General features: G+C 46.7%; 1 protein-coding gene across 1 annotated transcript in view; it reads left to right on the top strand.

Moving 5' to 3' along the window:
* Window positions 1-12,229: 12,229 nt before the first annotated feature.
* Window positions 12,230-18,125, top strand: part of LOC149363280 (SEC14-like protein 2) — a 63,850-nt gene continuing 57,954 nt past the window's right edge. Inside the window, exon 1 of the mRNA XM_089573427.1 lies at window positions 12,230-12,707. Within this exon, the coding sequence (XP_089429553.1) occupies window positions 12,654-12,707 (54 nt within the window). The 5' untranslated portion in view covers window positions 12,230-12,653. The remainder of the gene's footprint in view (window positions 12,708-18,125) is intronic.

Here is an 18,125-nt window from a genome sequence, read left to right as displayed (position 1 = left end):
TAAATAACGAGCTAACAGTAGACGGAAACTGTTAAGCACACCAATGCATTGCGAAATATTGCGTTTAATAAATTGAACATGAGAGGTCCAGCGAAGGTTTTCGTGAAACCGGACGCCTAAAATTTGACATCTGAAACTCGTTCTAGTGGTCGCGATTGAAATGTCCCTTCATTACTAATATATACTGGTCTGTTAACAGAACTAAAAACAATGTACTTTGTTTTGCCGACATTTGACGCAAGTTCATTTGCAACGAGCCAGTCAGATATATTTCTAAGCCATAAATTTACATGAGGAATTAAGGAACCTAAATTTTCTGCAGAAAGAAATACACTAGTATCGTCAGCATAAAGGATAACGGAAGGAGTTTGTGTTAAAGTGAAGTATCACATTACATGAAAAAAGTGTGCCGCCGCGGTGGCTCAGTGGTTATGGCGCTCTGCAGCTGACCCAAAAGACGCGGGTTCGATCCCGGCCGCGGCGGCTGGAATTTCTTTGGAGGAGAAATTCTAGAGGCCCGTGTACTGTGCGATGTCAGTGCACGTTAAAGAATCCCAGGTGGTCGAAATTTCCGGAGCCCTCCACTACGGCGTCCCCCATAGCCTTAGTCGCTTTGGGACGTTAAACCCCATAAACCAACGGTTTCGCGCTCAGAAATGCTTTTGTCCAGAATTGTTGGGTATGGAAAGGAAGTGCTTTGCTTTAACATACGAGGACCTTGAGCATCACCAGGCAGTTGCGCAAAGCGCAGACCTTGTCTGCTGTTTGCGCTTTGAGGGGAGAAAGCCTAATCTCACTAAACATGACTTTCTGTTGTGCCGTCAGCCCCACCGTGGTTGTTCAATGGGTACGGCACTCGGCTGCTGGCCCGAAAAACGCGGGTTCGATCCCGTCCGCGGCGGCCGAATTTCGATGGAGGCGTAATTCTAGAGGCCCGTGTGCTGTGCGATGTCAGAGCACGTTAAAGAACCCCAGGGGGTCGAAATTTCCGGAGCCCTTCACTACGGCGTCCCTCATAGCCGTAGTCGCTTTTAAACGTTAAACTCCATAAACTGAACCATAAACCAAACAAGTAAAATGAAATCGAAGTTTATTCGCCACCCGGAGAATTTCCTATGGAGGAGAGCTGAAAAAAAAAATGCTGCCTGTAAACAGCTTCACTGGCCTGTAGCTCGATGTTTGGCACAGCGGCAGCATCATTTAGAAACGCACGTGACCCCAAAACAAAAAGAAAACACCGCTCACTTAGCACCGAATATTGCAATACAATAAAACCTATCGCAATGGAACCACTCTAAGCGAAAGTAAAACAATCAAGCTTGCAGACAATATCGCAAGAAACACTGAAACACAAAACAAAATATTCAAGGATAATAAATTAAAAAACTAAAATATGGCAGTTTAGCGTTGCTAAGCATGAAATATTATACGAAATAAGTTTTTTGCAGGAAGACACCGCCATCACGTACCTGAGGGCGCAATTGAAGTGCGATACACGGCGCTAGAGTGTTCGGCTGCGGCAACAGCCTAGTGCTTTCGCACACTAACCAGCGATACTGATCGATTTTCACCACCGCGGGTTCGAATCCCAGTCGTGGATATGTATTTCATTTATTTATTTCACTTCGCGCAAACCTACAAACATCGCAAGATCTTCCTCGGGGTTTACCCATCGGAATAGTGTTCTCGCACTAAAAAATTATTTTTGAGCTACATCTATTGATGCTATTGCACTCTCATACGCAACAAATACAATTCACGGGGAAGCAATTTTCAAAAGATTTACAGCTATGTACCAATATATTCGTGCAGAGCACGAAGGTCTTTGCACGTAAACGAAAACAGATCAAAGCCATTCAGTTTATAGTTGTTTAGTAAGGACGGAAGTAAATAATGGCGGTTACAACTTTCCTTTTTAGGGCGAGAGCGTTATTAATCCCATGTCAGAAAAATTGTCCGGTGTCGGCGTCTGCAGCCGTTTGAAGCAGAGCAGCGGGAGCGGCCGGAGCACGCAGAGGAAAAGTGGCGCATACCATATAGGTCACGTGACTTTGTGGCGTCATCACAATTTGCCCACAGTGGCAGGTGACAGTTAAATGAGTGACTTGTCGCAAGAGGTTCCTGGGAAAGAGCATCATGGGTCTCGCAGGCCCGGCTTTGCTTGAAACAGCCACCTGCCGTGGCAGTGGTGCATCGGTTAACCGGCGCAACACTGCGCCAGGAGGGGGATGAGGACTCCCTGGAAGTAAGACGTGATGTTGGGCTAGTCGGTTCATGGTTAGAGCAAAACAGAACTGCGTGAAGACGACGGGACAAAATAAGGCACGCTTTGTGTGTGTGTATTCTTGCCTTCTCTTGTCCCGTCGTCTTCGCGCAGTTCTGTTTTACTACCAGGGACCTATGACTGTGAAGTAGAGAATGACTAATTCCGCATGCATTGAAATATTTGAGGATCTTGAAAAAAAAGAGGCTGTAATAGATTACTAGTAACCGATTACTAAGAAAACGATTTTAATTGCCGAAAACCTTACAAAGTTACAAGAAGTAATCAATCCCCCCCCCCAAAAAAAAATCGAAGAAAATATAACTCACTATAATTAATCGATTATTGTAACGAGTTACGCACAAGTATGGTTTCAACACACCATCACAGTGTTTGTTTTGTAAGCACAAACTTAGCGCAATATTTAGCAGCGGATTGGCAATTTCAGTGGATTGGCAGTGACGTCAAGCGATCACTGCACTGCATGGAAGAAGAAAGATTTCGGGGCGAGTTTTGCATTCGGCTGGCATTTTTGTGTCCCTGAAACACCATTACAAACTACCCTAACCTGTTAGTTTCCCCATAAAAGACAAAGTGAAAGTAGGCTTGAAGCAATGTTTTTAATAAGCAGTCCGTATTCAGGCATTTCAATTATTATGAAAGTCTGCAGTGGCTCCCCGTCGACAAATGCCGAAGCATCCTAGCTGCTATCGATGTAATGCAGAAGCACCCAAAGGAGCAACAGCGGACAGCAGCCGATCTGAGACTCTGCAAGTCACATTAGCGCGTATTACCACACAAAGCTCTTGGCTCGTACACATGGCACGCGCCGTTACGTGTTCAAGCTTCCCGCTCGGATTTTCCTTCGCCCGGAGCAAAACAGCCTTTTCACGTCTACCAGCAGCATGCGCTGTACATAGCAATGCGTCCGCTAAAAGGAGATCTCGATCGCACTGCCATCGAGCGCCAGTGATGGCTTTACGGCTGTGGGGACTTGGCAGCGCGTGCCGAGATTTCCTTTCTCATTGACTCGCTAATCGTCTCCAGGACTGGCATCGCGCCGTTGACGCAGCTGCAGGGGCCTCATCTTAACTTCCACGAACGAAATCTTCCCCTCAATCACCCCCAGACAAACAATCGCCGCTACTGCCTCTCAATGTTTATGCAGGCGTACGGCGTACTGTCTAAAAAAAAAAAAACAACAGGAAACTCGTGGCCTTGCGCTGGCGTCTAAGGCTATAGCAGCGACCGAAGCTTTGTGCGTACTGTGGCGCTAAAGTATGATAAAGATTTTATTGCTATTCCACGATTTTCCTGCCTTTTGTGGTTGCCTCAAAAGACAACACTCCGTGCCTTCATCCCGCCATTCGTTATTGACTCAATCACCAACGATAGCACGGGCGTGGTGTTGCGTGAGCCAGAGGTGAAGAGCGGTGAAAACAGTAAATGAATGGAATAGAAATAGAATGGTCGCGCTACCATGTTCTACGAATGAGTCGAGAGGCAACAAACAGGGCAACCTTCAACTCGAGAACACATCGGCCTTTGTCTGAGTTTTGCTGTATTCCCAACGCATCTTCGACGCCTCAGTGCTGCGCATTTGCGCTTAGTTCCATTCAAGTACACCACTCCATTTTCAAGGTTAAACCAGACTGGCGCCTACTGCTGGGATCAAATGTTTTCTTGAACTAGGAAAGGTTGCTTGAAGGTTGTTACGTATGCATCGAGGATCTTTAAGGAAAAACTGAATGAGCACATTGCGACATGCAAATACGTTGCCACTGAACTTCTGTTCTTCTTTCATAGTTTTGGGCACTGTTGAGCGGCCGAAGAACACGAGATGAGAGGGAAAAGCCCGGCAGAAAAAAAAATCCCCTGCTGTAACCTATTATCCGGCTGCACAAGACAGAGACCTCTAAACGCGGTACAATTTCTTAATATTCGATTCAAGGGCACACTACAGTAAAACTTGGGTACAAGCACAAAACAGTGTCGACACCTCTTGAGCCGTGCAATCTGAACAGGGTCTAATCGATGTCTGTGGCTCTAATCAAACCACATTTCTCGCTATCAATCGGCATCGCATCTAGTGCAAGCAACGTACCAGCAGCAAAGATGGCTCCGGCAGTCTATAACAGGCAATGGATAACTTTGCTCGCTTGCGTTCTTCATCTTGTCCTGGATATTTATGGTTTATTGTGGTTTAACGTCCCAAAGTGACTCAGGCTATGAAGGACGTCGTAGTGAAGGGCTCCATGAATTTCGACCACCAGGGGTGTTTTAACGTGCACTGACATCGCACAGTATACGGGCCTCTAGAATTTCGCATCCATTGAAAATTCCATCGCCGCGGCCTGGTTCGAACCTGCGTCTTTCGGGTCAGCAGCCGAGCACCATAACCACTGAGCCACCGAGGTGGCTGCATCTTTGTTACCGTAGCGTGTGACGTGGAGGCGCCATTCTGCCAATTCCCCTTGGAACGAGACAGTCAGCCTGAAAGGAGACAAAAAGTAGAACGAAGCGATGTTCATATGAGTGCAATGACATGGCTGCAAAATAATAATAATAATAATAGCCAAGCAGGGCAGACAGTAGACAATAAACACTGCCCGGACCGCCACACCGCTGGCTGATTCATTGCAAGCCCTGCATTATTGTCTCCTCCTTCATCAAAGTATTTTTTACGCTGTCCTCTTAACGATGCCTTACCAATGCGCCCATCTGTTTAGTCTCTTTAGAAGAAAAAGTCAAGCTTTTAAAATGACATTTTGCTCTCCTCTACAGGCTGTGACTACGCTCAGGTGGATATTAATTACGAATGTTTTTTTTTTTTTGGTTTCATGGGGCTCGACGGAGCAGTGACATTGATTCCATCTCAAAGACACGACGGGATTAACTCTCCTTATCTTTCTCTACTCTTTCACTCCATTTATTGTTCGTTCTAGGTGCAGGGTAGCCTACCTGGCATAATGCCTGGTTATCCTCTCTTAATTTTCTTTTTTTTTCTCTCTCTCTCTCTATCCCTTTCCTACTTTCAATTAACTGCTCTTAGCTTCCGTTAAGCACGTTGAACTGTACAGAAGGTTGGACTGGCGAGAATCCTATAGTTACCGAGCTAGACACAGGTCCCATACAAACAGGAGTGCTTGCAGTAAAGTGCGCCGGTACACACTAAATGTCAACATCCGACCGGCACATGTGTGCGGTTCGACCTGAAGCTGTCAAAGTGGCCAGAGCCATCACCAGTTTAACTTCGACAGCGACTGAGAAAACGGCGTGCACATTGGTGTTTGGGGCTCTTGTTGAGCGCTTCACGCCCGTCAAACCCTCCTTCTTATACCTGTTGCACTAGAGAGAGGAAGAGAACATTTCAACGGATGTAAGACGCTCAACAAGGACAGCTTTCTCAAACCATCCCTTCGGCGAGCCAGCGCTTCTAGATCCCAACGCATCCACAGCCAGCTTCACCACCCAGCTTTATTGAAAAAGCGGATGAACATCCCTTAGGTTAGGTTAGGTTAGGTTAGGTTAGGTTAGGTTAGGTTAGGTTAGGTTAGGTTAGGCAAGGCAAGGCTAGGTTAGGTTAGGCTAGGTTGGTTAGGTTCATCATCATCATCAACAGCCTAACGGCAGGACAAAGGCCTCTTTCATGTCTCTCCAATTAACCCTGCCCCTCGCAAGTTGCGGCCGCAGTATTCCCGCAAACTTCTTAATCTCATCCACCCACCTAACTTTCTACCGCCCCCAGCTACGCTTGCCTTCTTTTGGAATCCACTCCGTTACCCTCAAGGACCAGCGGTTATCTTGCCTTCGCATTACACGCCCTGCCTAAGACCACTTCTTCCTCTTGATTTCGACTAGGATGTCATTAACCCGCGTTTGTTCCCTCACCCACTCCGCCCGCTTCCGATCTCTTAACGTTACACCTGTCATTTTCTCTCCATAGCTCGCTGCGTTGTCCTTAACTTAAGCTGAACCCTCTTTGTCATGTTAGGTTAAGTTATTTTCGGTTAGGTTGTATGGTCCACTACTTATAAAGTCACCTTTTCTTTTGTCACGTACCCGCGTTTCTTCAAATGAAGTTTAGTTTGCAAACTGTTTCTAAGCTCGTTCTGTTGAGTACGAAAACGCAGCCTTAAAGCTGGTTCACATGCAAGCGAAACCCTCGCAGATCCCGCCGTCGCGGCGCGTGCACTTTCTCTCGAGCTGCGGTGGCAGCTCCCGCGGCTGGAGCGGCGAGGTTGGGCAAGTTTGAAATGCCTCGCGACACCAGTGCGGCAGCACCGCGTCTGAACAAATGACGACCCTGCGTTACCACGTGACCAGTAGCACTAGAGTTCGTACACCGCACGCACGTATGAACTTCTGTTTTAAAGGATTTTATAATTTTTTAAAACAAGAATTTGTTTAACAAACAACAATTTAAGAAGAATTTAAATTAAACAAGAATTTTTTAAAACAAGGAAGTGTGACATGTGACAACCACATGTCACACTTCAAGTTTTGTCAAATCATTCATACCCAAAGCCATTATTGATTGGAACCGGCCGCCTTCCACAATCACAACTGAAACAATTGCGACATCATTTCATGAACTTTTAAAAAATCAAAGCGATGTGTAGTTTTCTTCTAGTTCCGTTCTGCTCACCGTAATATGTTCGAGTTTTGTTTTTCCGTTCTGTTTGTTACGTTGTTATATCTTTGTTTTTTCATTGTTTTTTTTTCATTCTGTTCATTTTGCGGTTTGTTGTTCCGCCACATTTGGATACTTACTGACTACCAGTTATTGCATGTTCCTTCTATATATTCATGTTCGAATTTTGCCACCCCCTATGTAATACCGTCGTGAAGAGGGCCTTTAGGCATATCTTGAAATAAAATAAATAAATAAAAAAGTGATGTTGAATTCTTAAAACACGATTTATATTTACTTAAATAAAATATGAGAATAAATGACAAAATAATGCTTATATATCTTGTTTTTTGGTGTTTGCAGAGAACCGAAACCGGTTGCAAGCGCACGTATTTTCCCGGAAACATTGGTTTTCGCAGCGGTTTAAAACGCGCGGCGCATGTGAAACGAAAGGTCGCGAAACGCTTTGCAGCGCCGCCACGCTGTTCGCTCAATCCGCCGAATCACTTGCATGCGAACCAGCCTTTACATTGAGGCATCGTGTAGTGGCTCGAGTCGTATGGTTAATGCGTCAGCATCAAGTTTATTACTATTCCAGGTGCTCAACATTAATTAAATGAGCAACCGCGCTGTCGTCTAAATGAAAATTAGTTTAACAAATTTACCCGGCGAGGTGGGTTGAATAGCGGAAGCAAAAGCGAAAAAATAAAAGCAGGCGGATGATCAGGCCAGTTTCATTACTTAGTTGCCCAGATCGTGCTCGCGTAATACAGAAAAAAAACTATATAATTGAAACCAAGCAAGTGAAGAATGCAGTACCACTAGTTATGCTATAGACAATTTTCAGGGAACGCTGCACCCTACTGCGCTGCGCTGTTAGTCATCGTGCTGTTTTTTTACCTGCGCACTTCTGCGTCGAACTGTTGTTTTCGTGCGCTCTTTGGTCACCGTGCTGTTTTTTTTTTTTGATGAAGTGTTGTGGCACCGTGCTGTTTATTTCTTTTCTTACACCGTTACCACGCAGCGGGAGAGGCCGGGTAAAGCCTGTTTCATATGCAAGCGAAAACGCTCGCGATCCCCGCCGCCGCGGCTCGAGCGGCCAGAGCGGCGAAATTCCTACAAGTTCGAAAATGTTCGCCACGACGCGGCGCCCAATTCGCTCGGTCGCTTGCTTTTAAACCGCCCTTAATACGTAGCTGGAGTTGCAGAAATGGTGAAAGGTTGTACTGGTAGGTTGAAAAAAAAATTGTCTGTGGCTTAGCTAAGGTTAAGCCTGGATAAGCGAAAAGCTCTCGCTGCTTTTCAGCCAACTCCCAAGCTACCACTTCTGGATCGGTGTTTATGCGGGGTCCGACTGTTGCTGCTTCTTCTCCTTCCATGGCGACTGTCTGCGCCTGTTCTATTGGCCTTATATACCCGTCCTTTCAAATGCGCACGGCTGCGGCGAAAGGTCAAACGGTGGCGAGGAGGAGGAGCGGCGGCGCACATGCGCAGTAGCGCGCGGCGGCGGCGAAAGGTCAGGCAAAGGAGTCAGCGCGCTGCGGCGACGACGGCTGCGGCAGCAGCGGCCACCTGCGCTCCGCGTGACGTCACTCGGTTTCACGCATGCGCAGCTGTGCGCGACTGCAGCGCCGTATTGTGAGGTACAAGTATGCGGCTACGGCTGGACATGGTGCACGTATGCGCATAGTTCTCCAATTCAGTATTTGCAGCAAATTACTTCTGTAAGAATCGACCGCACGAAAACTGGAAGCATTTACATCCTGATGCATCCAAAAACACTTTTTGCCACGAAATTAGAGACAATTTATATTCCTCGCATTCTCTGCAGGTGCGCGACTTTGATCTAAATGGGGATAAGGACTAGCTTTGTGTTTTTTTTTATTGTATATGCATGCTTGCATTCCCTGCCGCTCCTTGCACTTGCGTTCGATTTTCTGCACAAGCATGCAGAGCCTCTAAACACAAGTTCCATTTCGTGCGTGCTTTGCTCAAAGATAGGTAGAAGGTTAGAGCCGGATATCTGGGCTTCTGCCGTCATGACAGCTGTACAATCGGTCTGTTTTCTTTCTTGCGTCCAACTCGGGAGGCGGGGGCGTGCAGCACATACGCGCACGATTTTTCTGCCGTTATGAGGCATTCGGCTTTACCACAGAGCACTCTGAGTGATTATTGTGCACTGAGTGGCAACGTAAAAATGCAGTGTTCACAATTCATGCAATAGCCTTAGAACCCTCGTGTCGGTACAGACGGTCCGGTGTGTTCTCTGAGGGCTCCAAGAACTCACCTGCCACGGTTGTCAGATGGCAGAGTGGAAAAAGAGAAACCCCCGCTGTACTTGCTGGGAAGAGAACGGAGAGGCCACGAGTTAGCTGCCAGGAGAAGAATCTAGAGTTTGGCTACTTTGGACGGAGGAGGTTTTGACGTGGGCAACGCAATGCGCAACCCCAGGGTGCTTGCCACGGGAACAAGTCAGCGGGTGGTTGCCGTACAAGATGGCGGCTGAGGAGGAAAGTGAGCTGAGAAGAGAAGCGGCGATAGCGCATGCCGGACGTCACTCATTAGTTTAAGTTGTTGTGTACGAGTCACTTAATTCGCAAGCCGAGTGTCGATGAAGATTGGAGATAAGACATGAAATATAAAACCAAATGTGCAAGGAAGTAAAGGGTAAAAAAGTACACTCATCTAATTTTTTATCAACATCACGTGAACGTCGACTTTTCGCTTTATAACCGTCCTAGGACGGAGCGAATCGGCAAACTCGGCGAGTGTTATCCGATGCGCACAAAGCACAGTCCAGCGGGACTGTCGCCTCCTAGGCTCTCCCGAAAGCAGCACGAAGCCCCTCGATTCCTTGCTTATCGACTTGCTTGTCATAGCCGCCCTCAACTACCGGTGGAGGGCAAGGGAAATCGTCTGATAGCAACAGGCTCAGCACTGCGCTATCGGGTCTCGATAATCTGCGTTTAGGTTCTTGTTGTTTCAAAAGTGTACCCGCAGTATCATGCGCGTGCAAAAAAAAAAAAGAAAAAACAGGGCAGAAAAAGAGTCAGACGGACGATCACAGACGGACGTTCGAAAAGAGATTTTTTATTTTCGAGCTTCTTTTTCAAATGCGCAATATCACAATGGAAAAACAGTATTGCCAAAGCAGGCCATAACCGGTTTGTGAACATAAATCAACAAAACAAGAATAAGCGATATGTTAATCGCCAGATAAGTTCGTGAAACGCTGAGCATGTTCTGAGCCGATGTATGCGCCTGGTCCTGAACATCGGCGCTGGTCCCGAGCAAGGACCTAAATGTGGAATAATGTGCAAATCTAAATGTGCAATAAAGGTCGAAGTAAATAAATGCATTTCATTTGCCGTGTCTTGCACAGGGGAATGAGAGCCTAATGTTAGGCATTTCTGTTGGATCGGCCCACCGATCATCTGTCAGTTTTTATTCTCATGTATCGGGTTGCGATCTCGGGACGCTGGAGACACAAATAACCTTTCTTCTACGACCGATAGCGACCGGTCATGGCTGATGAAACTTAGAGATTTTTTAAACAATTGCATTCCTGTACCACACAATTGAGTACTGCAAATACCAGAGAACGATGATCCTTGATAAGAATCTTGGTGCGTTGAAACTGTTATCGGAGGTGTTTGTCGTACGCAACAAACCTAGCGTGAGCTTGTATGGGACACTGCAAGCTTCGAACCCACAGTTCCAGGAAATATCAAAGATTACATGCGCACAGATAACAAAAGAAGAAGTCCGTCAGAGCTGTTTGTCCGTTTTTATTGACAGTACTAGAACAGAAAGCGTTTGCCATGTGCTCAGGTTTAAATTAAAGCCGGGCGTATTTTCAATGTGCGTTACCACTTCCCTGAGTGCTTATACTGAGTAAAATAACTTTGGCGCTCACTTTCCTGCAGGTGGGAGCTTTTGCGGGCTCTGAATAGTGGCGACTATAGACACATGTTAATAAGAGTTACGAAAAAAAGAACGAGCAGCACGGTTAAGCGCACGCACATGGTCGTTTCTTTTCGTTTTGTTTCTTTTTGACCTGTTTTTAGCTATTAATACGCAGCTCTCGCAAATGTTTCCATTGGTCAACCAACTAGCCCGAACACAAGCCCGATGACCTTCATTGCACGAGTTCAAAACGAAGCCGTTAAATATATCCAGCAAGCCTTGGCCGACCCTCGCCAAAATAGCTTGGTTGTTTTTTGTTTTCTTTTTTCAATTCTCGTATCAAAATTCTTGGTTGTAGCTGCGCAGGTGGCATTTACTCTTTCCCTTTTTCTTTAGCGCTCATGTGTGCGGCGTATCCTGAATAGTACCCCTCTCTCTCTCTCTTGCTCCATTTCTCTAATTATTTAATTATTTTTCCTTTATTTTGTGGCTAAACATCATATCTTGATTCGTGTCATGGTTGGAACAGTTATTACTCCTCTTGCGGTTTCTTGCTTTAATCGTTAATACCATTGTGCAGGATTTGGAAATAGCCATCCCCTATTGCCTGGGTACCTTTAGTTTATGTCCTTCTAGATTATGAGCTAACTCAGGATAATTGCCAATGAAATTCATCGAACGTTGCCTCATAAAAGTGTATTGCTGGGCGAGTTGGCGACAGAACATCTTAGACAAAGAGATGCTACTCCGAGAAACGCAAGAGGAATATCTATGAAGCCCTTATCATTGCGCGCGAAGGGGCTTCATGTGTAAGCAAACCTTCGACATCATTGTCACGCCACGAGTTGGCATATATTTATTCATGATGACGAGCCTAGTGCTTTTGCTGTTTTTGTTGTTGCTTTTCCTTCTCTGTTTCAGCGCATCTGTCAGTCTGTGTAATAATACGCTCACACATAGAAAGCAATCAGTTCCTAGCCAGCGCTCGTGTGTGTCTGCTCCTTCTTCTTGTCTTTTTGGCCAGTTCTTTGTCTAAGAACGTTGTTTATTGAGTAACATTGGCTTCTTGAACATGCGGCCTTTATTTTTTTTTCGAAGTCGCTGGGCACTTAGCGACTTAGCTTAGCCCTATAATGCATAGAAGCCTACAAACTCAATCGCCTTTCCCTATACAAAAAAAAAAACAAAAAAGAACGATTCTCCTGTCGTCTATTGCAACCACTACTGTCGTAGCCCATTAACGGACGAAAGAGGAAAATTCGCGACAAAGTACAACCGCTCTGAGCACAAATCGTAATATAGAGCAATGCGAAACCACCCAACGACTGGCTTCAATTATCTCGGCGAAAGTTCTTGCCTAGAAGCTCACGGCTGAGATTTGCGCAATTCAGTCGGCAACAGGGGCGATTTCACAAAGGCTGACGCTGACTGACCTCCGCATTTGCGGTGGGGAAGGCTCTTTCCGTCAAGGACAGCGGAAGCGGCACCACGCGGCTGGCCACACTGACGCAAACAAAAACGAGAACCCGTCCCGCCGGATCCCGCTTGCCCGACAAGCAGACGACCGCGAAACGCCGCGCGCGAGAGCATTCGCTCCTGTCCGCCGAGAGACGCCGGCAAGAGCGGCGGTTGTGGACGTTCGCTTTTTGTTCAGAGCGGCGCTGGAAATTTCTTCGCCATCTGCTTTGGAGGACCGCTATACTTGTCATTTTGTGCGCGAGCGTTTTGCAAAACCTGTGCTGCTCCGTCACACCGAGTGAGTGCTTTGAGGAGGTTTTAATTTTGCGTACGAACGGACCAGCGCTTCGTCGGCGACTCTCTGCTGAAGTAAAGAAGACGCTGGTAGACAAAATGAGTGGTCACATCGGTGACTTGAGCCCAGCGCAGGAAACTACACTTAAAAACGTGAGTAGACTTTTCTTTCTTTCAGTGATTTTTCTTTCGCACTTGATACCAGAAAATTTTTGAAGATCTCGATACAAGCAACAACAATTTCTGCAAGTTTTGTATGTGAGCTATTGCGGTAATCAATTTCTCATTGTCCTGGTGTCTCAACTGCTACGGCGTTCAGCCGCTGGACGTGGGTTCGAACCCGGCCGCATTTTGGTGAAGACGAGGCACAATAAATTTGCGCTTACTGGTTTCCCGCAGCCCTTTGAATTCAGGTGCTGGAAGTTACTCCGGTGTCCTCAATACGGCGTAGAATTTGATTACTAAGTAATCACCGCTTATGCAGCTCGTTTTGGCTCGCTGACAAAACACGCGTGACCTCTTGCCTTGTGAACGGCGGAAGCGGTTCATCACGTTTCCGTAATCGATTCTAGGGAATAGTTGCGATGGTGTTGCTCTTTTGGTACGTGTTGCTATTTTCATTAACAGACCAGACACTGGTGGAATGGCTGATTGTGTAAAGCGCTATGGCTGACTGTGTAAAGCGCTATCCAGCTGAGCATGTTATCACAAATTACATCGATGTCTGTTGCACACAAAGAGCATTTTGTGCGCCCAGATCATTAATACAGGTTCACTGAGCCCCCTTGGTCATGAACTAAATAGATACAGAACCCTTCAATACAGCGTCTCTCTTATCGCTGTGTTGTTGCCAATTTTCAGTGCAAAAATACTGCTGAATTCTCATCTACTAGCTAAAACTTCCGTGCGCCTTGTGAGAGCTGGAGAACTAGTTAGCTTTTTTGGTATTTGGGTGCGTACGCAACAGACTGATTATCTGTTGCCACTTCTCACGCTGTGTTGGTGCGATTTTGAAGTGTACTACTGCTTAATTAGTCTAATAGCTTAAGCTTTCATGCGCTCCGCCAGAGCATGGGACTTGGTTAGCTACTAAATATTTATATGAGTAGGCAACAGTCTGGTTACTTTTAGCCGGAACCGCAGATTAAAAATTTCAGCTGCTGTTCAGAAAATGCCGAGCATGAACATTTCTCGCGAAACGCTTATCAAGCCGAATCCATGTCTCCGATATCATGGGCTTATTCTTTTTTTCTGTGACGTCAATCTTCAGTCGCGACGTCAGCGGTGCCCTTTCAGAGCTAATTTTACTACGGTCGTCCATTCACGAGGAAAAAAGTCCGAGCAACGCCGTTAAACATGGAGGCAGTAATAAAAAAGTACGTGAAGGTTATACTGACGCGAACTCCCGGAGAACGCAAGGCAAGCCGTTTCACAAGGAAGTTATGACTGCAGTGTGACGCAGGTACCGAAGCACAGCTCTCTTTTCCAGTTATAAGCACAGTAAACATGTTTTTTTTACCGGTGCAGGCCTGCCTGATTTTCATGAGGCATCATGTTAGCATCCATTTTACAGCGCCCTCTTATAGGGGTGCTGGCCGTGCTCATGACTTCCGGCGTCCAAACAGGGGCACCTGTGCACAGGATGAGCGCAGGTGCAGAGCAGGTGTAGGCAGACCTTTAAGTTAGTCTCCTTCGGAGCGCACTCGGACCCCTGGTCTAGCCCCTACAGAAGCTCCCGCAACAATACCCCCAGTTCTGTCTTGCACGCCTTGTCAGTTGATTGTGCTGTGGTTCGTGAGAGTTCATTCACTCGATCTCTCGTTACTGTGCCAGAAAAGATGGCTGATCAGAAGCGAGTTTCAGCTCTCAACGTCTTAGAAGGACGTCCCATAACTTCCTCTCTTTTGTAAAAATAAATCGGGAGAATGGTTTAGCGCACGCAATACTCACGCGCTGTTTTTACGTGTTGTCTTTAGCGTGCCCGTTTAACCCCGCTAGCACAGCTGCTCATTGTGAAGCAGCAGCAGAATAGTCGTCCTCGCCTACTGTAGAAAATCGCGTGACTCTTGAGATTCTGCGAGCGCACCTAAATATGGCAAGCTCCGCCAGTAAGCGCGTCGTGCTTTAATAATAGCAATAAGCGTTGCGTGCGGTCAGCGATAACCGCCTACGCTTGACGTCATTCCACCGACACGCGTCGCGAACACACTCAACAGAGAATACGCGCTTTCCGCAAGCGTATATCTAGCCAAGAGGAGGGCAGAACCAGCCGGGGCGAAACTTTGTTTGCGCACTCGGTGCAGCAGATTATCGCGGTTATCGCCGCGTCCTTCTAGGTGCAGAACTTCGAAGGAAGCAGTGCAACAACAACGGCACTCGAGGGGTGGTGAACGCCGATCTCGCTGTTATCTTCCCTGTTTTTTTTCTATTTATTCTTTGCTCATTTTTTTTTCCCTCGGGATTCCCAACCAAACTAGCCCCACTTCTCAACTCAGTGCCGCGAAGAACGCAGCGACTTGGCATCCGGCGGATGGCAGCATGAACTACAGCATGTGTCACGCTTAGAGAGAACAAGGGAAATGGTTAAACCGGCTCTGAACTCTAGAAAAGTAGCTTTCACAGCGGAGCGAAACAAAAGCGCAGATAGCTCGAGAGGCGGAGTCTGATGCTGCTCTCCTGCTTCGCGTTGAAACCTACTTTTCTCAAGTTCAGAGCCGGTCGAGCCATTTCTCGTGTTCCCTCTAAGTGTAACGCATCCTCTAAATGTAACGCATCCTCTAAGTGTAACGCATCCTCTAAGTGTAACGCATCCTCTAAGTGTAACGCATCCTCTAAGTGTAACGCATCCTCTAAGTGTAACGCATCCTCTAAGCGTAACGCATCCTCTAAGTGTAACGCATCTTCTAAGCGTAACGCATACTATAAGCGTAACGTACACTCTAAGAGTAACGCATACTCTGAACGTAACGCATACTCTGAACGTAACGCATACTCTGAACGTAACGCATACTCTAAACGTAACGCATACTCTAAGCGTAACTCATCATCTAAGTACAACACACCCTCTAAGCGCAACACATATTCTAAGTGTAACACGCACGTACACAGAACGAGCGCTCACATTGCAGCTACATTTGAGATAGCTGAAGTGTGAGCACTCGTCCTGTGTACCTTTCTCTTAGGTTTACGCCTTTCGCGCTCTTTCTTGGAAATTTTAAAGGAAACTGCCAGTTTGCGTACAAGAAAGAATTTCGTTCTTATTTCGGCAGTGAAGTTGAATAACATCTTTGGGCAATTATTTTTCACCCGGGAGAAAATTACAACACAGTAAAAAAGTGTGCTTGCGACTCGTGCTTACGGAATAATCGTTGCTCGAATCTTCGTCACGTCTTCCACTTAATATTTATGCTAATGGTATACTTGTCTTCGAGTATATACCCGCAGTCTGTAGTAAACAGCGCAAAAATGACGGAAACGAGCATAGGCGAAGGTGGGGGCTCGATCGGTGTCTCAAAACTTATAGCTTACCTAGAGTGTGGGATGATTTTCAAGCCTTAACGCGACACTTACAGGTTCAAAGCAATAGCAGACGCTTGAACAGGCAGTCTATATAGTTTCCGTGCTCCTCTGGGGCATCAATCAAAGTAACCCAGTAAATTTAGTCCATTATACGCATCAGAAGTACCGCATGGCGTGTCCCTTGCACGCAATAACCGCTCAGCCATGAACGCGCACATTTTCGAGCATAACCGATAGGCATGCTTCTCGCTCAAGAACGAAATTTATTTTTGTTTCTGCGCGGTCGAACTAGAAAAGGCGCGAAAAGGTTTATATGCCCAGGAGGGAACTTTCATGGAAACGAACAAAAAGGCGTGCTTTTCTCACGTAGTTCATCGTTGAGCAATCATTGGCTGCATGCCGGTCAAATGCGGCATTTTGATCTACACGCAACCAACCGTCTGTGCGAAGCTTTCACTGCCGGTTTCAAGCGTACCACCTTTCCTTCGGGTCTCGGTCTATGCAGAACCGACTTCTTGCTTCCAAAGCGGACACTGTGAGAAAAAAGCATTTTTAGCATAATGTTTTTAGCACGTCTCGAGGATGTATTACATTCCTGGTATGCTAGAAACGTCTAATGTTTCACGTTGGTAATAAATGCGGGAATGCATGTCACCTACCCCCCCCCCCCCCCCCCCCCCCCCCCTCTCAACCTCACCGGCAACGTCTGCCTTTCTAATAGCTTTTCCTTCTTGCTTTAGGCGAGCTATCTGTAGCCACGTCAACAGGTTCTTCACGCGCTCTGAAAGCAGGAAAGCAACTGATGCGGCGTTTTCTTCCAGAGTTAAGTCCCGGGGTTCTGTAAAGTAGCTACGCATTTCCTTTCCTTCTTCGCGGATATGCGCGACCGTAAATAAGCGATGCGTCGACAAGGAAGACAGTTGGGATGACCTTGTTTACCGGCTCTTTGCACGCCAACTAACTCACCTATGGGGCAGAAACGTGGAGGCTAACAAAGAGGGTTCAGCTTAAGTTAAGAACAACGCAGCGAGCTATGGGAAGGAAAATGAAAGGTGTAACGTTAAGAGATCGGAAGAGGGCGGAGTGGGTGAGGGAACAAACGCGGGTTAATGACATCTTAGTTGAAATCAAGAGGAAGAAATGGGCCTGGGCAGGGCATGTAATGCGAAGGCAAGATAACCGCTGGTCCTTAAGGGTAACGGAGTGGATTCCAAGAGAAAGCAAACGTAGCAGGGGACGGTAGAAAGTTAGGCGGGCGGATGAGATCAAGAAGTTTGCGGGGATACAGTGGCGGCAACTGACAAAGGACAGGTTTAATTGGAGAGACGTGGGAGAGGCCTTTGCCCTGCAGTGGGTGTAGTCAGGCTGGTGATGATGATGATGATGATGATGAATGCGATCCCGTAGGCAAACGACCTGCACGCGCAATTCTTACGCGAAAAGCGGCTTTCTTAATTTAACGCTTGTTCCTATCTATCCTGGGCTGCATGCTGACGCCGTGCCTCTAAATCCGAGAACGTATATAGATCGCTCGCGGCACTTAAATTGAGTGCGACGAGGATCCTGAATGAGCTGTTTTCAAAGGAACGTTAGTCAACCGAAAGGGTGGGCATGAAGCACCCGTCGTTTCTCTCGCAACTGGAAATAAAAACAAACGGTACATAAAATCGCTTGCACTTAGGTTGTCAACCCCTGCTACAAGCCTTCGTCCCTCTATTTCCTGTTTGTTGTCAACAATATCTGAATAGACCTTTCCATCGCGTAGAGGCAGATGTCAAAGCATCTGCTGTGTGGAGCATTGCAAGCAGTTGCAGGTGCACGAAACTGGAAAGCGATAAATATGACGGAGGTGAGGCAGCGCTTTTTCGGAGGAGCCTTCACTCTAAACAAAGAGGAGTAAAATGGGGGTGAGCTGTCCTGTAGCGCATTCTCTTTTATAAAAGACAGGGCGCTAATGGACAGCTTACTAAATTTTTACTCCCTTATAGGTGTATTCGTGTTTAGAGCCTACGGAGTACTTCCCCTGGGCTTCACGGACATGAGGATAATTAT

This window comes from Amblyomma mixtum, chromosome 2, assembly GCF_055824585.1.
Source record: "Amblyomma mixtum isolate Tamu chromosome 2, ASM5582458v1, whole genome shotgun sequence".
In the NCBI taxonomy this organism is placed as follows: Eukaryota; Metazoa; Arthropoda; class Arachnida; order Ixodida; family Ixodidae; genus Amblyomma; species Amblyomma mixtum.
The sequence above is the reverse complement of the archived record's forward strand: the minus strand, read 5'-3'. Positions and strand labels throughout refer to the sequence as shown.